Source organism: Drosophila gunungcola, unplaced genomic scaffold (genome assembly GCF_025200985.1).
Source record: "Drosophila gunungcola strain Sukarami unplaced genomic scaffold, Dgunungcola_SK_2 000001F, whole genome shotgun sequence".
In the NCBI taxonomy this organism is placed as follows: Eukaryota; Metazoa; Arthropoda; class Insecta; order Diptera; family Drosophilidae; genus Drosophila; species Drosophila gunungcola.
The window spans coordinates 3,399,273-3,419,041 of NW_026453197.1; the positions used below are offsets into that span (position 1 = coordinate 3,399,273).

The 19,769-nt window shown below is 43.1% G+C and overlaps 5 protein-coding genes across 6 annotated transcripts; 3 read left to right on the forward strand and 2 right to left on the reverse strand.

Annotated features, from left to right (window-relative positions):
- Nucleotides 1–95: 95 nt before the first annotated feature.
- LOC128262443 (cullin-associated NEDD8-dissociated protein 1) lies at nucleotides 96–5,419 on the reverse strand. Its single transcript, XM_052996708.1, has 8 exons — nucleotides 5,167–5,419; nucleotides 4,720–5,103; nucleotides 4,374–4,663; nucleotides 3,375–3,537; nucleotides 1,958–3,316; nucleotides 621–1,851; nucleotides 416–562; nucleotides 96–351 (listed from the first exon to the last, which is right to left on the reverse strand). Exons 1-8 carry the CDS (start codon nucleotides 5,209–5,211, stop codon nucleotides 221–223), a joined length of 3,750 nt encoding a protein of 1,249 aa, XP_052852668.1. The 5' UTR covers nucleotides 5,212–5,419; the 3' UTR covers nucleotides 96–220.
- A 455-nt stretch (nucleotides 5,420–5,874) lies between these two features.
- LOC128262460 (uncharacterized) lies at nucleotides 5,875–6,869 on the forward strand. Its single transcript, XM_052996734.1, has 3 exons — nucleotides 5,875–6,024; nucleotides 6,088–6,411; nucleotides 6,477–6,869. Exons 1-3 carry the CDS (start codon nucleotides 5,985–5,987, stop codon nucleotides 6,716–6,718), a joined length of 606 nt encoding a protein of 201 aa, XP_052852694.1. The 5' UTR covers nucleotides 5,875–5,984; the 3' UTR covers nucleotides 6,719–6,869.
- A 1,053-nt stretch (nucleotides 6,870–7,922) lies between these two features.
- LOC128262458 (protein limb expression 1 homolog) lies at nucleotides 7,923–10,170 on the forward strand. 2 transcript variants are annotated; one of them, XM_052996730.1, is made up of 5 exons: nucleotides 7,923–8,319; nucleotides 8,469–8,626; nucleotides 8,700–8,863; nucleotides 9,011–9,201; nucleotides 9,520–10,170. In XM_052996730.1, exons 2-5 carry the CDS (start codon nucleotides 8,554–8,556, stop codon nucleotides 9,896–9,898), a joined length of 807 nt encoding a protein of 268 aa, XP_052852690.1. In that variant the 5' UTR covers nucleotides 7,923–8,319; nucleotides 8,469–8,553; the 3' UTR covers nucleotides 9,899–10,170. The 2 variants fall into 2 exon arrangements, with proteins under 2 accessions (XP_052852690.1, XP_052852691.1); XM_052996731.1 differs by having other exon boundaries at nucleotides 7,923–8,164.
- Nucleotides 10,171–10,797: 627 nt separating this feature from the next.
- On the forward strand, nucleotides 10,798–12,133 carry LOC128261629 (uncharacterized). Its single transcript, XM_052995411.1, has one exon. It carries the CDS (start codon nucleotides 11,057–11,059, stop codon nucleotides 11,921–11,923), a length of 867 nt encoding a protein of 288 aa, XP_052851371.1. The 5' UTR covers nucleotides 10,798–11,056; the 3' UTR covers nucleotides 11,924–12,133.
- Nucleotides 12,134–12,488: 355 nt separating this feature from the next.
- On the reverse strand, nucleotides 12,489–19,693 carry LOC128261628 (inactive rhomboid protein 1). The gene is made up of 7 exons (XM_052995410.1): nucleotides 19,370–19,693; nucleotides 15,420–18,336; nucleotides 14,416–14,757; nucleotides 14,100–14,354; nucleotides 13,460–13,717; nucleotides 13,112–13,402; nucleotides 12,489–12,991 (listed from the first exon to the last, which is right to left on the reverse strand). Exons 2-7 carry the CDS (start codon nucleotides 18,309–18,311, stop codon nucleotides 12,716–12,718), a joined length of 4,314 nt encoding a protein of 1,437 aa, XP_052851370.1. The 5' UTR covers nucleotides 18,312–18,336; nucleotides 19,370–19,693; the 3' UTR covers nucleotides 12,489–12,715.
- Between the last annotated feature and the right edge of the window lie 76 nt (nucleotides 19,694–19,769).

Genomic DNA, 19,769 nt, shown 5'->3' on the forward strand with positions numbered 1-19,769 from the left:
AACTCTTGAAAAAACAAAGCTATGGTGAACTACAAAAACAGTACTTGTTGTTGTTTGGCTGTCATGTTTTTGTGAATGTTTTTATAATTAACTGCTTCAAGTCGATCTGCATTTATTTCTTATTAGAAAATCTAAAAGCTATATCAGAAAAGAGATACTTGTTTGTGCGCACACGCATATTCTTATTTAAGTAAAGGAATTAGAAAACCAAGTTTCCCTTTTAGCTTTGATCCATTACAATAATATCTGCGCTACCGGTGATGGAATCCTTCTGTATGTAATCGTAGATCTTGCTCAACTCTGGAGTCTCCTTGATCGACTTGAGGAAATCCACTAATTGCTGATTTTTGTCTGTGGAATAGGAATTCTGTTTAGATTCTGCACAGGTAAAGTGATTTGAACGCCTTTAACTCACTTGCTTTGGGTATTTGCGAAAGGGCCGACACTGCACGAAGGGCAGAACGCTTCAGTTCGTCTTGCTTTTCGTACTCCTGTTTCACAGAGTTTGCCTTCACCTTGTGGGTGCACGTATCACGTAGTTGCTGTATAAATTGATCGAGTCCTGGAGGAGATGTGTGGGTTATAGTAATGGCCTTCGACTAGCTGGATTTACTACTCACTTAGGAGGACCTTATCCGGACACAAAATAGCCAGACGTGCCGTCATCAGGTACGTCAGCATCTTGATGTCGTAGTGGTCGCAGAGACCAGCCTGCACATGGTCCAAGAACTGCATGACATCCACACGATCCAAGCCCTGCTCGAGAAGTGTGTACATGCACTCAAATGCCGCCTTGCGGATGTCGAGACCGTCGTCCACGGTGTGCTTGAAGGGGCCCATCTCCACCTCCCTGATGAGCTCGCTCTTCACCTTCGTCTCCGAGTACAGCCAAGGCAAGAGGGTGGGCAGCAGGTCGCGCACCAAGCTGGGCTTGTTGTGCACCGCCGAGTTGAAGGCCACGAGGGCGACGCGCCGCACCTGTGGCTCCGGATCACGCAGGGCGAAGAGGAACTCGCCAATGTTCTGCTTAAGCAGCACATCTATGGGCTGCGGCTGGTCGGAGATGGTGAACTTCACGGAGGAGACCACCACGGTGCGCATGGTGGCGCTCTCGGAGCGCAAGGCTTGCTGCAGCTGTGGCAGCAGCTCGTCGGGATTGACCAGCACCAGTTTGCCGAGGCACTCGGCCACCACGTTGCGCGATCCCTCCTCCGAGCACTCGCAGTGCTTGAAAAGCTGGCTCCAAATGGATGGCACCGAGGGCAGAAGCTGAGCCAGACCGCTGGGCGACACCGACAGCGACGATATGACCTCCTTCAGCGAATGGAGCAGCAAGTACTGCCTCTTGGGCTGCACCTCGATCTCGTTGAGAATCAGAGGCAGGTATGTTTGCAGACTGCCCACGCACACCGCACCGAGGGCATGGGATGCGGCCGCCTTTACATCTTCCGAGGTGGCCCCAAAACATTCGATAATGGTCTGCGGCAGCACCTGTATCGAGCTCAGGTCAAAGTGCCTGCCAATCTCTCCGATCGTGAGCAAACAGAAGATAATTTCCGTATCGTTGCGCTTCTGCAGATCCGTGATCAGCTTTGTGGCCAACGGGGTAGCCACCTGGGGACACTGTTGGGTCAGGGCCGCGATGCACTTGGCCGACGAGTGATATGCCTGCTTGTGCAGCTGCACCACCTCACTGGAAGCCCCTGTGGCTGTGGCTCTAGAGTTGGCGTCACCGTTGCCGGCCAAAACAGGTGCCATTAGCTTCGACACCAGCGAATGGTAGTCCAAACCGGACAGCTGTGTTTGCACCAAGGCCTGGAAAAGCTCCAAGGTGCAATTCAATGCAGAACCCTGAAAAAAAAAGCGATTATTGCTGGTGTTTCAATGGAAACAAAGAAAGTACCTACTAATAGCGCTTATTTAACTTTTAGTAATAGTAGCTAAAGTTTGAACCCACCTGCAGCAAAGGAGATCGAACCAAAATGAGCACTGATCGCAGGAACTGCTCATGTATGCCGACCAATGCTTGGGGCTGCCTGCGAGCCACAGTGCTCAATAGCGTCAGTGAGTACTGCGCCACGTGCAAGTCGGAATCCGATATAAGCGGCGGAATCTCAACGATGGCCGTCTGCAGAAGATTCGCCTCAAAGTTGCTCGAATAGTTGATGACGATCTTGTTGATGAGATCCAGAGAGTGCAGCTTCAGGGCGCGGTGGTTCTTTCGCAGGAACGTGCCCAGTGCGGGCAGCACGTCGTGCAGGATTGGAGTCAGATCTATGCGCAGGGAAGATGCTGCGATGAGGGTCAGGGCCTTTACGCTGCTCAGCCTGGTCACTTCGTTCTTCAAGCGCTCCATGAATATGGGCAGGCAAACCGCCAGTTCGTTCTGCAGCATGTCGCCCATGTTAGCGATTATCTGGCCCATGCAGGCGATGGCTCGCTCCTTCACCTCCTGGTCGACATCCGTGACCTTCAGTTTCTGCAGGGTGCACGAGTAAACCGGTCCCACGAAGGAGGGTGCATCAAAGTCCGACTTGGCAGCGTTCGCCTCCAATGGTCGAATCACCTTCACCAACTGTTGCAACACCAAGAGTGCCTCGGTGGCGATCTTATAGAACGGATCGAACACCGAAGTCACCACCAGGGGCACCAGCGAGGGTATGTGTGGGTGAAAGGCGTGCGGCGGATGTCCTTGGAGCAGGGAGTACAGGAATCCCAGCGATTCGATCTTCATGTTGCTGGTCGAACTCTTGTCATTCAGCGAATAGCTTATGCCGGGCACAATGCTCTCCAGGTAGGGACCCAGGGCGCCTGGCAGCGAGTTCAACAGCTCACGCAGCAAGAGGAAGCAGTCTTGGCGCGTCTTCATCGATTTTTCCCGCATCAGCGGCTGTATGGCTTTCACGATAAGTGGTAGCTGCTCAATTAGCAGCGACGTCGGCCCCGACACCTGATCCATGGAGTCGGGATCGTTGGCCACGTCGTCGCTCAGGCGAGTGTTCTTCAGCAGGGCCACATACGCGTGGAATATGTCGGACTTAACGTTCTCCTCGCGCTCCTTGAAGCGCGCAATCAAGGCCGGACTCAAGCTGCGATAGAAGTCCTCGATGAGCTCCTGGCGTGTGGAAATCAAAACCTCCAAGCACTTGGCTGCAGCACGACGAACCTTCCAGCTCATGTCGTCGTCGTCGCTGTACTCCTCGCTGTCCACATACTCATCGTCCTCCGTGTCCATGGCGTTGCCAGTATCGCCATCATCAGTCTCGTAGTTGTAGTTTGGATCGTAGGTGATATATTTGAGGCACAGCTCCAAAATCTTTAAAAAATACAAGTAAAAACTTAGGGATCTACCGCTTTGCACTTGTGCCACTTACCATTGGAATGTGCGGATTTATGGCATCTGGGCAACGCATAACGAATGCTTCGCACGCCTGCAGGCAAAACTCGCGCAACTCGTCGTCATCCCGCTGGCTGTATTGGCTCAGCAGCAGCATAGAGCGGTCAATGTGATTACACAGCCGATGGCCAGCCTGTCGACTGAAGAGCAAAGTCATAAAATGTTTGTAGGAAGGCTTCTGTTCAATTAGTTCGAACATTTTAAAGTCCTACTCTCATCCGCTTGTTCTGTCGGCAGTGGTGCATTTACCAAGCCATACCACAATATATTTTTTGGCAAAAACAAAATTAAGGGCCCACTAGCCCAAAAGGTTATCACTTAAACAAACTGTTGTTTAGTAATATTTAGTTCTCATTAAAACGAGATCACTTAGCTGACATGGTTAGAAATGGAAAACAACGTTTTTTTGTTACCCTAGTAAAAAATATCAAAAACTCAATTCACTTTTTGCTTTCTTGCTCTTTTGCTGATATAACTTAAATATATATTCTTAAGCAAACAACTAATATTGGTCAATGTCCTCGAAGTAAACGAGTTATGAAAAGATGTGGCCAAAAGAAATCTATTTTCATTGAACAAGTGATAGTACTGAATCGCAAAGCAATCTTCTAATGGCCGGTTTACTTTTTCAATAACATTTTAGATTTTATCGGACTGAAAACATTTGACTAGAGAAAATTGTTTAATTAATAGCTATTGGTTGGCAAGTCATCAACGCAATAAGCAAAACAAAGGAGCAGTTGGACCAACCAAATGAATCATTTAAAAAGTAGAACAAAGGATTTAGTTAAGTGGGCTCAGCTGTTCGCCCTTTGACTAAATAGTAGTCCAAATACTTTGTCCTGATTCGCGGCTCTTTTGTCATTTGTCATTCAAAATTTTAGCTTTCCTTAACGCATTAAAAACTAGTACCTTAACAGGACATTCATTAGAAGGCACAATGATTAATTTTGTCTTGATCAGCACGACATCTTACCAAATCGAAGCCAGGCACTGAATGTACGTTCGAATGGCAGCAGGGTTGGGTGGGTTCTCGAGACCATCGAGCAGGTGGTCAATGACGCCGTTGTAGGCGTTGCTGTTGGCCTGTATCAGCAGAAAGGAGAGGGCTACGATGGTGCGCTTGCGAACGGCCTGGCGCGAAGAGGCCAGCTGGGGCATCAGGGCCTTCAGGATGGTGCTGTGGAAGGGGACCAGGAATTCGCCGAAGCGAGAGAGCAAGTCGGCCAGTATGTCCAGCGACTCCAGTTTCACAGAGACATCCTCCTGCCAAAAGTATGGAGTATGTTATTGGGAACTGGTAAAGGAACAGGGGGCCCCACCTTTTCAATGGCCGTGCTCAGCTTGCCGGTGATCCGTTGGCAGACATTTGGGGCCAGGGAGTTGGAGGACTGCGGCAGCTCGGCAATTACTGTCTTCAAGCCGATGCTCGATATGTCGCGCAGCTGCTCCGTGTTCGACATCATGTTGGCGCACAGCGAATCCACAATGGTCTCCACCTGGATCTCCTTCACCTTGTTGACCAGCGGGCCCAGGCACTTTACCGCCAAGTTCTGCACCTCGCCGTTCTTGTCCTCCAGCAGTTTGAGCACCATTCGCACCACTTTCTTCTCCGACTCGTCGTCCAGAATAATGCTATCCTTCTGTAGCTCCGTCATCAGGTCGTTTGTCGCCATGAAACGGAAATCCTTGTCCGTCGACGTCATCTGCAGCGGACCGAAGCTCCATTACAATTTCATTATATTGCAAAAATGTAATTCTATACATACTTTTTCCAGCAGATTCGCAATTTGATGGTACTGATGTGACGCCATAGCGAAGCCTTTGAAACGTTGGCTTGGTTGCAATCAAGTGATAAGAAATATATAGAATATTTGTTTAGGGTTGCCCTATTTTTGTCGTTGGGAAACTTGACGGTGTACTACAATTTTTCCGGCTTATTATCTCCAAGTTTTATATTCACTTCACTCAAAGCAATTTTGTTATAAAGGCTGCATTAATGGGGCCAGATTGCAGTAATAAAAACGAATTTTATAAAACCCTAACGCCTTTGCATGCCGATAATTATTAATGTGGCTTTACCGACGGGTAGAACCTTATATTTCAGGAACGATTGGAACACAACCTGCTTTTTTAATATATATATGCAACTATAAATTTCCCTTTCAACTTATCAAAATGCATTAATTGCACGAAAATTGATAATCGAAACAATTTTTTTTTGGAACGGATGGCAACCACCTCAAAGAGTTGACTGATTTGAATAGTGGGGAAAAATAAAAATGTACATTTAAAATGTTATTTTTATCAGCTGTTTTTAAATATTTTGGTGAAGACATATAAATTTAATAGAAGCAAAAGGTACGAGTAATTGTATTATATAGTTTTATATTATTACCCTTATTTTAAATTTTTGAAATGTTGAAATTTGTGTTTTTTTCCATCGTTTCAGATGTATGACAAATTAAAGGTGGCAACGAGTCTCCCATCTCTAAAGTTGTGCCGCTCATTTTCATATGAAACTGAACGCTGATAAAATTGGATTAAAATATTTATAATTCGCCTAACCCTTAAATATTTTAAGAAAATGGAACACATCTTGAACAAGGAAAACACTGGCCTTAATTGTAAGCTAAACTTGGTTCGTTTTCCACAAAAGATAGTAATGTAATTCCGGTTATTTATTCCAGTGCCGGGAAATCCTATGAAAAATGGAGCTCCTAATTCAGTTATAAAAAAAAACGTACTTGGAAAACTAGACAATGTGATGCTCCAAACTCCTAAAATAACACCATTTAAAAGGAATCTTGCGGGACTGGAGGGCAGCATCGCTAAGTTATCGCTTCGCATGACCAATAAACCAATTATTGTAAGCAAGGACCGAGAAGAAACTAATGTTAGAGCAACAAACTGTTATTTGGGCGCCTACATGTTGAAATGCCAACCACAAACCATAAATTTATTTAACTATACTGACTTTCCAAACGAGCAATGTTTGAAGAAATGCGGCAAGCGTAAGTGATATTATTGAACAATGATAATCTGTTAGTTTTGAGCTACATCACATTACGCATTTTAGCAATCACGGAAATTTGGTCGGACAATCAATCTGGATATGAAGGACTATTTAATCAACTTTGTTGTGACCTTCGTACATGGGAAGATAATTTAGAGAATGTGTTCCTCCCCCCATTAAAATTTGATTTTGATGATTTTCAATGCAGTAACTACACAGAAATTATCGACACAGCTGAAAGTAAATACGTTTTAGATTTATTCGCGCCTATGCCAAACCTTGAAAGTATTGATATCTTATTTTAGACTTTTGTTAAGAGACTCTTTGTTTATATGGTAGTTTGTTTTCATTCAGTTAGTTACGTTTGCAATACGAAAATAATTAAGTTTAACATTAAAATTACACAGTTACTTTAAGCATGTATTAATAAATGTAAATCTAGGAAATTGATCATAATGTCTCATATTTGCACTACTTTTTGGCGGTGTTTGACTGATTTTGGCAAGAGTCATTTTAGCAAAGAACTACAACTGATCTGAGATCAAAGCTGATTTGTCATAAAAATATTTATCGATTATTTTTGTAATCATTTTTAAAAGCTTTTAAATCCACAGAAAGGTTTTTAAACTTAAAAACAAAATAAGCAAACCGGCGCAGTCTCTTGATTTGTTTCTAGATGGAGAACTGGCTGCTGAGCTTCTTAAAATTTTGACCGAAAGTCTTCAAAATGTTCATTGGCAAACTCTAATTAAACAGATAGCTTTAAAGACTGAGGGACTAATATGCGTAAAAACGCCTTGTTTGACGCTGATGAGCGCGCCCTTATTCTTGTCGGTAAAACATGTCTATAACTTGGTCTTGATTGATGTTGCGATCACATCGGCCACAAATCGGCTGATGTCATAAAAATCAAAAAGGAGGCAAATTTCGGAGAGCCCAAGTTTTAATACCCTTGCAGCAGGATAGCTGCCATTAATATAAAAATGTAGTCGCTTCAAAGAATATTTACTTTCTGTAATACCTGCAGGGTTTTTCTAATTACAAATTCTCCTAGTTTTCTTTATTCTCTTTAATACATTTTTCGCAAGCAAAATAAAACCAAAATGTGTAAAATCAGCAAATCAGAAAAATTTCTTTCGGCAATTACGAGTGCCATTTTGCACTGATAAAATAAAACATATTTTAACGTCGCAAAAAATGTGCAATTGGAGCAATCATGGAACAGCTGTTTGACAATTTAAGAATCATAAATTTGGGTTGTTTTCTTGCAGAAACTTTTTTAAGTGTTTTTAGTAATTTAGAAATTTAATTATTAAAAAATGCATACTTTGATAACCCAGAGAACACAGTTAAAAATTTAGAATTAGATTTCTGCAGCACCTCGCAATATTCGATTTTAATTTAGAGTCAAAGGGTTAATATAGCCTTTTCAAGCTAAATTTCTAGCGGGATTTAGCTTGTTTTTGGTAATCAACAGTTGGCAGCACTGAAACACAGTAATGTATCCAGATTTTTTTACATTACTGCAGAAAGGTTTCTCATCTCGGTGGTGACCTTTGTTGCCCGATCGTCTGGATGAAATAAAAGTGAAAATCAATAATTTAAATGTATAAATCAAAATGGAATTGTCTTAGCAATATAAACCTTACGAATGACAATATATATTTGAAGAAAAAAAAGCGTACTTAATGTATGCAATTGTACATTTGTATTTGTGTTTGTGCTCAAATTGTGTTATTTTACGGAAAACGGTATAAAAACATTTCTTCTCACAGACTATTTGAATGTACTCAAACAAAAGACCTAGGCGACAAACTCGAAATTATAACTGTCGGTGGATGTAGGGATGTACATATGTTTAAAGACGTGGCAGTGTCACCAGTGCAACAACACCACTTTTCTATATGTATGTAAACATATGTATGCTGTTAATGTATATTATTTCCTGTGTGATGAAATCCAGATTGAAGTTAATTAACGACATTTAATTTTTTTGCAATCATAACTGTGTAGATACTTGTGCCAAATAAATTAATTATATGTTAATTTCTGCAGCCTCTTTGAATGTTATGCAGTTTTACTTGAGCTGAAAAAAACCCGAACCATTCTTTGTTCAACATACTATTGAATAATCTCTAAAATGGTTTACCCTGAAGAACCTTTTTGGGTTTTGCCAACGGTTACTGGATTTTACGAAGATAGAGACTATAGAGGTAAAATTATTTTGTAATAAACAATATTTAATTTTAAAAATCGCTCATGTGCTCATGTTAATATGGATTTCAGTTAATGTGGTTGAAGCCCTTCAAGAGTTTTGGCAAATGAAGCAATCTCGTGGAGCTGAATTGAAAAATGGAGCTCTTGTGATTTACGAGTCGATACCAGCAAATAGCCAGCCATACATTTGTTTCGTAACGCTGCCTGGAGGAAGCTGTTTTGGTAGTTTTCAAGTAAATATAACTAAAAAAATAAAAAAATCTCATCCAATCAAATTTGGTTGGAACTTGTATGTGCATCAAATGTACATTTTATCCCAATTGGGGAAGATTTTTGTGTAACCCCTGAGATGGTTTAGCATTGATTTTCGTTCTTTTTAGAACTGCCCAACTAAGGCGGAGGCCCGACGCAGTTCGGCCAAGATTGCGCTAATGAACTCGGTGTTTAATGAGCACCCATCGCGCCGAATCAGCGACGAGTTCATTCAAAAAGCGGTTCAGGATGCTCGGACTTCTTTCAAAGGAACATCGCAGATCAACGAGGGCACAGAGTCTGGAATTGGAGCTTTCAGGTTAGGGTTACGACTAAAAATTACTTCTATACTCATTAGTCCTAGAGAAAGGAGCATAATTAAATGTACATGCAACAAAAGGTAACCACTTAAATATGTTGGAAAGCATTTGGGAGCTTTCAATTTGTCACATGTGCATAGCACATTTGGTAGGATAATTTTTCAGTGCAGGTATGGAGTATAGCAGATATATCCATAACTATAAAAAATGGATGTGATGTACATATGTATACATGCAACATAAGTAACATACTTTCTAAAAGTACAAAAAGTAATATTAGAATCCCTCGAGTATCATGTTTCAATTTTTGTTCTTAGATTCATGCTGGAGGCAAATAAGGGAAGAACAATGCTGGAGTTCCAAGAGCTTATGACTGTCTTTCAACTGCTTCACTGGAATGGATCGCTGAAGGCAATGCGTGAACGCCACTGCTCGAGGCAGGAGGTCGTGGCCCATTATTCCAACCGCAGTCTGGACGACGAGATGCGTTCACAGATGGCATTAGATTGGATTGCCAGGGAACACGACAATCCCGGCGTTATCCGCAGGGAGTTAGTGCTCGCCGAGAGAGAACTGGAGACCTTCCGCATGGCTGGACGCGAATTACGCTTTCCGAAGGAAAAAAAGGATATACTGATGATAGCTCATAATCAACTGGGCGGTAGTGCCCTTAACTCGGCTACCATTGATGATTGATCAAGAATATGAATAAGCATCTTGCACGATCAAAATTAACCACTTTTTTAGACAAATCATTTAATTTCACTTTGAGTAGCGATCAATATTTATTTAATTGGCATACCATATGATCTCCACGATGAAAAACAAGCGGAAACAAATTTTACACTTCCCAAGCACTTCCAAATTAAAAAAAAATTAATTTTAAAAATCTTTGAATATGTGATTTTTAAAACATCTGCTACAAAAATAAGACTAAACCCAATAAAATATAAATACATTATTTTAAATTAACGTATTTTATTAAAAAGAAACTATGGCTTCCCTTTATTTGTATAATTACTTCTTCCCATCCATAAAAAAATATTAAATCGATGAAAGAAATGCTATTTTTCCATGATTTCAAACAAACTGGACAATGTTGTCTTATAACAGCTGTCAAAACCGAACTGCTGGATAAATCTGCCTATAGTTTTGATAATCGTCTTTGCTTTTGATGTGTTAATACTAAGCTTAGTCTCCTTTTTAACGACTAGCTTTTAAATTGTGAAATTCCATACCATTTCTAATTGCTTATTATTATTATTTTAGCTTACCACAAAGAGTTTTAATACCCATATTCTAGAAAGACAAATCCACTATCCATTTACCGAATGGTCTAGAAGGTCTTTCCGTACTAAAGGTTTCACAGCTGGTTCACCATCTGAAAGAGGTCGTTTTTACACGTTTGGCGGAAAACATACTTGTATTAAGTTTACCTTACGGCCATTTTCTGTTAACCAGAGGCGTAGTAGATAAGAATAACTATTTTGGGAAACGGGTGGTGATCTGCGGGACTAGGGTATTAGAAACGTTTTACTGTATCAAGTGTTCTTTTAATTTGTAGTAATATTAAATCAAAATATAAAAACCATTCCAGGCCCATCGTTTCAAGTCACTGTCACTTCAACACACAAACACAACTTGCGTTTGTCCATCCCTCGCTATTAAAGCCAATTGTGTCGCTATCTTGTCTGTTTTTCTGTGAATGTAACACATACATACAATAAAAAATAAGAAAAAACGGAGAAAAAAAGTGTTTTAAAGCTGCCCAATTGCACTTTAACAACATTGAGCACAGATCGGCTAAGCTAAAATACAGAGGACAAACCAGAAATACACGGTTTTGGCTTCACCATGGCCACTGAAGAGTTGCCAGCTGACCTGGACAAGTTGAAAATAACACAGACTCATCCTCTCACCAAGGCTGTGGAACGGAACCCATTTTACGATGCGGACAACGGATTTGATTCGTCTGATAACTCCGAGGCAGCAATGGGCTCTAAACCCCGGTCGCAACATCGCTGGAAGTGCAGACCCCGCCGAAGATCCGAAAGTTGTCTGCAGGACTGCAAGCAGGATGAAGCCTTTGTTCCAGCCGAATCGTTTGAGATTGTCAGTCCCTTGAGCTGCTCCCACGGAGTGCAGAAGCATTCCCAAAAGCGAAATTCCCATGCGCCACCCAAGAAAAACATATTTAGGCAGCCCATCTTAAGGTTCTTGAACGGCTGCGAACATGGCAAGTGCATCGTCCGTAGTGGTCGGATGCTTATCTGCAAGCCAAAGGAGGAGACCAGTGATACTGTTGGCCAGCCACAGGTCAACGAGGATTTGAAAGCGAGCGGCTCGTTCGCCTTTCACGATGTTATTGGCGAATGCAATGCCATGCTGGACGAATCCAAGCGAAGCCCCCTGGGAAACAGTTGGCACTTGTCCAGGAAGTGCAGTTTGTCGAAGGCCCAGCTCTCGGGAAGTGTTCTAGAGGAGCCAGGATCTTCAGGACTTCAGAGCCATAAGAGCGACCCATTCGCCGTCTCCGCCGCCACGAGATCTCTGTCAGCCGTTTCGCTAATGGGAGCAACGTGCTCGCAACAGGCCAGCTACAATTCCACAAACCCTGGCAACTGCGACGATGTTACCATCGGGGAATTGGCCAGCTACTTCGACACCATTGTTCATATTCCTAAAAAAATGTCCTCAATGGCCGAAATGATGTATATTTAATTATCGTAACCATTATTATTATTATTCACACCCTTTCTCTGAATATATTTTTAAGTTTTAAGTGTACTATATGTATGTTATTTGTGAATTTAATTACACAATTTCAGCTCTTTTAAAATTCAGTTGGCTAAACTAAATATTTATAGTGTATAATATGTACATAGTCATTGGTATATTCTGCGAATTACAGCATTTCTAAATACACTCAAACACGATTTTTATTATAACCCCCAATGGTATTTTCGTTAAGCTTGTGAGAAAGCACTACTTAATTGATTTTTTATACATCTTTGCAACAGCGGTCAATATTATTTATTTAAATTTTCTATGATAATGTAGTAAAAGGCAAACTAGTTTCTGTGGGAGAAAGGTTATCAGTGATTTCAAGATTCGCCCTTAATCAAGCTTTAAATATTTGAAAAAAAGAAATATTCGTAAAAAGTCTCAAGGAAATGTCGATGTTTTGTTTTTCCGATCTTCTCAATATAATAATATTTTAAATTAATTCCAATATTAAAAGATTAACTGTGGAACTCGCTCCAGTTTTGCCAACTGTTGTATAAAGTATAAATCAAAGCAGCACCACAGTTTTTTTTATCCCGTTTGCCTTAGAAATATAAATCAAAACAGCACCACAGAATTGTAATACTAATTATTATTTATTCATTTGAAGTTCGGATTATACATACATAAATAGACATTTAATGCGTTATTCATATAATTGTTATCTATTTGTGCACTCAAACTTGTCAAATTGTTTGTCATGAATTAATTCAATTAATATGTAAAATATTAAAGGACGTTAAATTCAGTATTATTGATGTAACCTAAATATTTCTGTTTGTTTTCGGAGTGCACCGATGTTAATTCAGTCATAAGATTAGAGTGGTTGTTCTTGTTGGAGAATCTAATGGGTGAAGTGAACACTTGCTTAAGCTTTGATATATTTCCAATACTTTTTTTAATTCGATCACTATAGTTTGAAAGGTGATTAAACGAACGACTAAACTCTACTTCCTGCCATTGTTGAGCGCTCGTTTTCCGCGGCGCAGCGGGATATAAAATGTGCTGTAAGTAAAAACATGGGATTTTATTACTGCAGGGGAAGTGTATTACCAATAATCTTAGATTGTATGTATGTAGGGTTTTAATGTCCCATTTAATACACTAATACTTTTTGGCACCCACCGAAACGAGAGCTTTCTCTGTAAAGGTAACGCTCTTCCTTATGATGTCATCCGAGTGATGATGATAATAATATTGGGAGTTCTGCGTCTGGGAGTATCGAGTATTGCTGCTCACAACATCAACGCCATGATGGTCGGAATTGGTGAAATTGTCGTACCCGTATCCGTTGTTATTACTAAACATATCTACAAAGCTAATCGAATGGAATTCACTGGGGTGAATGTAAAATGTCACAATCAATGCAGTGTACACGATGATGTGAAACAGTACACACGTCCAAATGAGATTTATCTGCAATTAATTCGAGTTAGTTTCTGTCTAGCATAGTGGTCAACTCTGTGGTTTTACCTTCTTCTTTCGACCGTATTTCGAGAATGTGGTAAATGGCACTAAAGACATGGTTAAAAGACAGCCACAAATCACTCCAGCCAGCAATCCCAGGAAGTTTAGTTGATAAGGCAGTGTTCCGATTCCCACCAGCACGCTGCACAGGAGCAACAATTTGAATAGTGCAATGTGCGGCTTGTGCAGATACTTCCAGTGCATCCAAACCAGCAGGGCAATCAGCGAGGCCACCACGCCACTAAGCGATGCCGAGGGTCCAACCTGTTAATAAAAAAGGGTGCATTAATCAACTGTTTTAAATTTCTTAGGCACTTTTCCTCGTCAGTACTTTCATTTGCCAACCAGTTCTATAAATCTCTTCATCCTAACATTCATATCTTGTTGGTTTCTTATCGGATATCAAATTAAACATGAAAATATAGTGATTACAGGAAATTGTACCGATATACAGAACTATGCAGAAAAAGACAAGACAGATATAGTTTAATTATTATAAATGGAATAAAAATCATGTTTTTATCGAGTCATAAATCCCTATATGCATTACTTGAAATATTTTTGGGGACGGTCAACATTTCTTGTTAATGTTAATCACTACTATTAAAAACCTGCTAGGCATAGGCATATATCTCTATAAGTGTACCTCAGGACGATGGGGCACAAGTATGGCGCTCGTTAGATTTCCAGCAAAGCCCGACATAATGTACACAATCGCAGTACGAACGGTTCCAATCAACCTCTCCAAGTCGGCCAAGAACAAGTGCTGGAATATAAGGGTAATGGCCAGATGCAAAATGCCGGCGTGCATGCAGAGCGATGTGAGCAGTCTGTATAGCTGATCCGGAGTCTCCACGGAAATGAACGGAAACATTCCGCACACATTGTTCAGGCACGATATCTAATAAGAAACAAAATATATTTAAGACAAAGGATAGTAATTTCTATAGTCAAACGTGTACCTGTGAGCACAATGAGGCTTCCTCGTGAAAGTATCCCTTTATGAAGTCACAGTACTCGCGGGTCGTTATCCGGCACTCCCCGTATAAGCCAGTGCAGCACGGATGTCCAATCACCTCGCATACCATGTGCTCCGAAGTGTGGTCCTTGTACCGATATCGTTGGGTAAACGAGTTGGTCTTACGGCAGATCGGCCACTTCGTGATGTCGTCGGGCCACTCGTACGGAGCTATCGATGCTGGGGCATCGCAAAACTTGGGATCCAGTCCGCACACGGACCCGGAGATTCTTCCTCCCGGTCCGGACTCACTGGGAGACCATTTCTTCCACGTTGATATCGATTTCTGTTTGATGGAAATGGGAAACACATTTACTTTATAGATTATCGATCCATAGATTATAGTATTGCATAGTAAAATTCTTTACATGTTGCTTTCATTGCAAATTTTAGTTCTCAAATATCTGATTCGATTTCTTATTGGTTTTCAATACTCTAAATTTTTAAGAACATTTTATCAGAAGTCATAAATTTAAATTTAAAAATTTTAAAATAAAAGAAGTAAGATATATAAATATAAGTGTCTATAAAATGCTACCAATAATTTGTTATTACTATGTGTTATTTGTATGTAATATAATTATGTTTTTTTCTTTTATTAATTTAAATTACAACTGACTAGCATCATAATTTTTATATTGTCAAACTTGTAATTCCACAAGTAAAATAAAAAAAAATTTTAATACTTTTTTAAAATTAGGAAAATTTTTTCTGAATTTAATAAAATCTGCAGAGATTGGAAATAATATTTAGAAATTAATAACTACATATTAAGTTTTATATAAAAATGTTGCCTTAAAGTTTAAGATCGTTTTTTTTTAATATAGGCTATCTGAAATGATATTATTACTAAGTATAAGCGCTAAATATATTAAATATCGTTTGCGTTCTTAAGTGATCAGAAAGTGACTTTTTCCCTTTTTTCATCATCTTAAATTGATCACTTACCGTAGGGTAGAGTCCTCGGATGGAGCACTCCGCCTGGGAGCTCTGGACGCATCCGGAGTCGTCGTTGCGGATGCAGCAGGCCGTTTCCCTCTCGTGTCGCCTCGTCTTGGTGACCACCTCGGTGATCTTGATGTCCCGTCGCATGCAGGCGGCGAACTTGGCCCCCATGTGCACCAGGTCGATGTTGCGGGGACCGATCCAGAGGTTCCTCTGCTCGACATGCTGCACCGTCTGCAGGCTGAGACTGGTGACCAGCACCTGGCCCGTCTTCTGCTCCGACCCGATGCCGATGGGCGCGATGCCGTAGCAGATGATCGACAGGATGAGCACCACCACCTGCACCGTGTTGATCCAGTAGGTGAAGAAGGGCCTGTGGTCGGTGCGATCGTCCAGATCGTTCACCGAGAAGTACTTGATGCAGCGCAGCGGCGGCCGCCTGGAGTTCTCGAGGACGCCATCGAGCAGCTGGGCGGTGATCCGGTTGCCCCGGTTACATGTGGAGGTGGTCGAGTGGGAGCTGCGCATCGCATTTGGCTGCATTTGGCTGGAGACCGAGCTGCAGAGGGGTATGTGGGCAGCCGCAGCCGGATGCGAGGACTGATCGCCGGTCAGGTTGATATCACTGCTGGCATTACCGCCTCCGCTGTTCAGGGCTGAGGTTCGCCACCCATTCTGCTGCCGCTCCGCCATGTAGACACTGACGCCCACGCCCACGCCCGAGGGATCCGGACAGGGACGAGGCTTGGCTGGCTGCCTGCCAAGCTCGGAGCCCTCGTCGTTCAACGACGTGGTCGTTATCTCGCAGGGACTGTCGAAGAACACCTCGTCGTCGATGATGGCCTCCAGCCCGTCCGTCAGGCAGTCCGCATCCGCCTGCTGATTGTTGTGCGAGGTGACGTGCAGGGGGGCAAAGCTGCGGGACCACTGCCAAGGACACCGCACCCGGTGCATCTGGATGGGGCGTCTCTTGTTGAACATGTGCACCAAATAGCTGACCATGGCCACGAACATGTAGCCCACCGATGCCTTGCGCTCCACGAACTCCCCGGCCAGGAAGTCGCGGTTGGTGTAGCACTTCTGCCGCCTGTTGTCGCCGGACAGGGTCATGTCCATGCCGATGGCATCCTGAACGGGCAGGATGTCCGGACGATCCGGGGCATAGGCGCTGCCGGGTCCGCTCCCCTGAACCACGTCCTCGCCACCGCCGCCGATGGCCTGCTGCATGTGGTACTCCAGCTCGGTGTCGAACATCCCGAAGCAGCGGATGGCCAGGCGACGATGTCGTCCCTGCCACAGGGCGCAGTCCGCCACCTCCGTGCTCGGCTCCACGCCGAAGAACTGCGAGGTGGTGCGCCGCATGTAGATGCCGATCCGCTTCTTGCAGGACAGGTGGTGCATCTGCGGCTGTGGGAGCACCTGCAGCGACTGGTGCTGCTGCGTCTGGTGGTGGATGTGCTGCAGGCGCGGATTGCTGGCCATCTGGCCGCGGTACATCTGGTGCTGGCTCGATCCCGGAGGCACCACACCCATGCTGCCACTGGCCTCGATGCGCTTCGCCTGCACGGACACCATGCTGGACTCCAGATTCTGGCTAGGCAGCTGGGGATCGTTCAGGCCCGAGATCACCGGCATTGCCATGGGCACGGGCAGGGATATGGGCACCGGGCTGATGGGACCCGTGGTCTGCGTGGTCTGATGAACTCCCGTGGTGCGTCGCACTGTGTTGCAGTGCAGGCAGGTGCCCGAGGGATTGTCCACCTCTAGCTGGGCTATGGAGCCGCCTCCGGGAGCCACCACAATCACGGAATCGCTGTCGTCGCCCCTGTGCGGTCCCGATCTCGAGGAGCTGGTGGCCGTCATGATCGGCGAACAGGAGCTGGCCGCTGAGAAGACCATAGACATGCTAGTGGAAGGAGCCGGCGAGGGCGATGTGCACGCCGGCGAGCAGCTGGCATACGTCTGCGAAGTGCGGCTAAGACTGCCGTGCGAGGCTTCACTGTGGCAGCACTTGGAGCGTTGGTAGTTGTACGGCATGTTGGCGTACTGCGACTGAACCGCGGATGCGGATGTGGATGTGGAAGCGGCGGCGGCGGGAGTGGGCAGATTGGCCGCCGGCGAGGATGAGATGCTCAGGTCCGAGTAGAGATCCATGGCTGGAGGCGGGGTGGGCACGTACCTCTTGACCGGCGTGTGCACCGTGGAGCCCAGATAGGCATTGTAGTTCTCGCACTGCGAGAGTGGCAAGGGTACATTGGAAGGCAGTAGGAGACGGGTGGAGGATACCGACGGCACTGCAGAGGGTATCTCCATCATCTTTGTCTGGGGAGTGGGCTGCGTCTCGCGATACCGCTCCAAGCGGTATCTGGAGTTCGGTGATACGCCACGCTGATGGTAGTTCCCGTTTCCACTCATTCCGTTGCCAACCATGCCGTTGCCTCCTATTCCGTTTACACTCATTCCACTCGCACCCATTCCATGTTTCTGCAGCACAGTGGAATTATCCGGCTTGACGGACCCAACACTGCACGACTGAGTGGGCAGCTGATTGGCCACACAGGTGGCAAAGCAATCGCTATTTGGTGCCGGCGAAGGCGGCGGCACGCCCCTATTCGCATCATCGTATTTCTCTAGCGGCGAGAGCTTCAGTTTACCCGCATGTGGAGGAAAATTCTCGCCGTTTGGAGCGCGAAAGCGACCTGAAGACAGGCTGCAGTACATCACATCGCACTCGTTCGACTCCAACGCCAATTGCAGCTGATTCTGGAAGTTAATGGACTTCCTGCGGGTAGAGCTCATGCTGCCGTTCCCACGCATCGCGGCGTGCACGTTGTCGGGGTTACCCTTTTCATTCCGCCTATTATTGTGTCCCAGGTCACTTCCATTCGAGCTCATAATCGAAGAATTTATATTTTCCGATCTGGGAAAGACAAATCAATTATTAAATCATCAAGTGGGTCTATTGCAGGTGATAATAAGGAAGTCTAAGTATTTGTAGTATTAAAACTATGATCACTATGACTCTTTCTAACTCAGCTTAAAAGCTAGAGATTTGAGAACGGCGGAGATCGGACGTTTATATGCAATTGCTGATTTCGCTGCTATCTTTTAATTTAAAGCACATATCGCTAATTTAAGCTCCAAAATATGTTTTTAGTATTTAGAAACAATACCTTAAGATTTGATCAAAATCGGGTAAAATTTCATCAATTTGGATGTTCTTTTATTTGTATAGTTTCGGACTTATTCCTAAAACTACTACTACATCAATTTGGATGTTCTTTTATTTGTATAGTTTCGGACTCATTCCTAAAACTACAAGGGTAAGAAAACTTCGTCTTGCCGAAGTTATCTTTCGTTTTCGGTTTTTACATATTTTTGTATGAGTGACGGATACAAAAAAAAGCAGCTGTTCATAGTTTTTTAAAAATTTAACGGTTAATTACTCCTTTTCATTGCGTCTTGGTGTTATTTTTTCCTACGTCTAGAAGACGTAGTTTCCGGTCCATAAATTGATGACCGAAGATGAAGCGACATGCCCTACAATTCAAAATATTTTTGTATTAATATTGTTTTTCTTTTGCTCGCAGTAAGACGTATTTTATTTAAGTCTAAATAGTTTGACGACCATTGAAACAAAAACTTTACATTTAAAAATGATGCACTGAATATTTCCCCACATCTCCATTTCAGATACAAACAATAGAAAAAGGGGCCAAGGGCGCTCATGAGTAATATGGGGCTGGATTCATAAAACGCTTTTATTTTGTAACTTTGGACGTTCACGGGGTCACCATGTAGTTTTCTATACTGTTAAGCATTATATAGTTAAATAAGCAGTAGAACAATGTTTTTTTCAGAAAGGTATACCTACATAATAATATTCAAATAGGCAAAACATCTTTACTAACGTATTTTAATAGTATAAAATGAAGCAAATGTATTAAACTCACTTTGGCAGGTTCGATGGATTTAATTGTATAAATACAATACACTGTTTTTTCACTTCATCTTTATTTTTGTTTAAGCCTGTTTACAGACCGAATCTTGGTTTATCGATTTTCCACATTCACCTCCATAACAAAAAGTACAAAAGTACATTGTGTTTAAGTTTATGATTTTAGCTTTCTGTCCTTTGTGTTTTTTATTGAAATTGTTTATTACTTAAGTTACTAAATTCTCGGATTGATTTATCCATTTTTTTCTAACAATTTTATAACCACTAATGCATATGTACACAGCACACTCGTCGAAAAAGTGCAAGCCACTTGGAATAATTTTTCAGCTTTCCTCGCGCATGTGCAAAATTCAGTTGCTTGAGATGGCAGAAATGTCCTACTGCTGATTGTAGGC